The sequence below is a fragment of the Myotis davidii genome, unplaced genomic scaffold (assembly GCF_000327345.1).
Source record: "Myotis davidii unplaced genomic scaffold, ASM32734v1 scaffold399, whole genome shotgun sequence".
Taxonomy (NCBI): domain Eukaryota; kingdom Metazoa; phylum Chordata; class Mammalia; order Chiroptera; family Vespertilionidae; genus Myotis; species Myotis davidii.
The window spans coordinates 4,455,135-4,456,977 of record NW_006292094.1 but is presented as its reverse complement, the minus strand read 5'-3'; the positions used below and the strand labels follow the sequence as shown (position 1 = coordinate 4,456,977).

The 1,843-nt window shown below is 67.7% G+C and overlaps 1 protein-coding gene across 1 annotated transcript in view; it reads left to right on the top strand.

Moving 5' to 3' along the window:
• The window catches only part of CYTH3 (cytohesin 3), an 11,753-nt gene that overhangs the window by 4,227 nt on the left and 5,683 nt on the right, over positions 1-1,843 (top strand). Inside the window, exons 4-6 of the mRNA XM_006765475.2 lie at positions 516-634; positions 979-1,059; positions 1,658-1,770. Coding sequence (XP_006765538.1) covers positions 516-634; positions 979-1,059; positions 1,658-1,770 — 313 coding nt within the window. The remainder of the gene's footprint in view (positions 1-515; positions 635-978; positions 1,060-1,657; positions 1,771-1,843) is intronic.

Here is a 1,843-nt window from a genome sequence, read left to right as displayed (position 1 = left end):
GTCCCGGAGCCCAGCCTGCTGTGTGCCCGCAGGCGCGTGTCGTGGGAAGGGCGGTCTCGCGGCGCCCGGGCTGCGGCAGTGGCTCCGCGGGCTGGCTCTGCCTCCCCCTTCGCCAAGGCTCTGAAAGAGTCAGCGTTCGTCAGCTCCACCACTCGCTGGTGGTCACGTGGCTCCCTGGACGCAGTGGCCTGTGCAGGCTGCAGGGCGCTCGCTGGGGAGTGTCCAGTCCTCTGGCTCGGAGGGTGGTGATGGCTGGCGCGTGTCCTCGGCAGAGGGCTGGGTGGGGGAATCGGGCACGAGGCCAATGAGCCAGGCCCTGCCCTCGGGGCGCATCACGGAGGAGGAACAGCACAGGCCTGCTGCTGCGCACCCACCTGCGTCCCCTGCCCCTCGGCCGGCCCCTGGGCAGCTCCAGGACAAACCGGGAACTCGGGCTGCAGCCACCTGAGCCCCGCCGGGGCCCTTGTTACTTTCGCTGTGTCCGGCCGGTCACTGCCTCCCCTCCCACTCCTCAGGGCATCCAGTTTCTGATGGAGAACGGCCTGCTGCAGGGCGCCCCGGAGGACGTGGCGCAGTTCCTGTACAAGGGCGAGGGCCTGAACAAGACGGTCATCGGGGACTACCTGGGGGAGCGGTGAGTAGGGGGCTGCGCCACCAACCTGGCCACCCCTCAGGGCCTGCCCCTCGGGGTGCTTCCCCCTGAGCCCCCAGCCCTGACAGCAGCGCTGTGGGTGCCGGCCTCCCGGTTCCCGGGACGTGCCTTCTGCCCAGCACACCTTCGGGTCAGATGACCGTCTGCCACCCTCCCTCTGGCAGCTGCGACGCAGTCAGTCCCCTACCGACTCCCCTCTGCATCAAGCCTGCAAACAGGAGATCTTAACTCTTCGTCGCAGGAAGTGGGAACCACAAGACCTTGTCTTAAAATGATGGGCATGGTCTGCAGGGGCCACAAAGCGCCTCCTCTCTCCCTCCCTCCAGGGACGAGTTTAACATTAAAGTGCTCCAGGCTTTTGTCGAGCTCCACGAGTTCGCTGATCTCAACCTTGTCCAGGCCTTAAGGTGGGTGTCAGCAGCTGCTGCCCGGGAGGAGCGGGTGTGGTTGGGAGGCCCTGGGTCACTGCGTCCTGGTCCAGACGCTGCTCCTGTGCTGGGAGCACTCGCCCCAGGGAGGGGGCAGGCGCAGGGGCGTTTAACATTAAAGTGCAGGCGGCCCTCCGGTGCGGGCTGGGGTGTGGCGCCCTGTGCTGGATCCCGTGGGATGCTGCAGCAGATTCCGAGTTTCTGTTTCGGAAAACTGCCTGGTAGGGAGGTGCCGGCCAGGAGCGTCGGGGCGGGTCTGGGGGCGCAGACCCTGCGGCTGGGACGCCGTTTCTCGTGGCCGCTCAGCCTCTGGTCAGAGCCTCAGGGTCTTGACTGGGGCAGGTGTCAGTGGGTGGTGAGGCCGGAACCCAGGCAGCTCGGTGGGTCCTCGGGCTCTGCTGTCCTCCCTACCCGTCCATCCTGTCCCGCCCAGGGGGGGAGCCCTGCACTGTGAAGGCGCTGTAGGCACTGAGGCCCAGAGGGCGCTGCCCCCCCAACCCCACGCGGCAGGTCCGCCTGGCCAGTGGGGGGGCCTAGACTGGACCCTGACAGCCGTTCTGGTCTCATTTCTCCCCAGGCAGTTCCTGTGGAGCTTCCGGCTCCCCGGGGAGGCCCAGAAGATCGACCGCATGATGGAGGCGTTCGCGTCCCGCTACTGCCTGTGCAACCCCGGCGTCTTCCAGTCCACAGGTCAGTGATGGGCGGCGGCGTGTGCCGTGGGGGCACCCCCGGGCCGCTCTCCTGGCCTCTGACAGCACCCAGA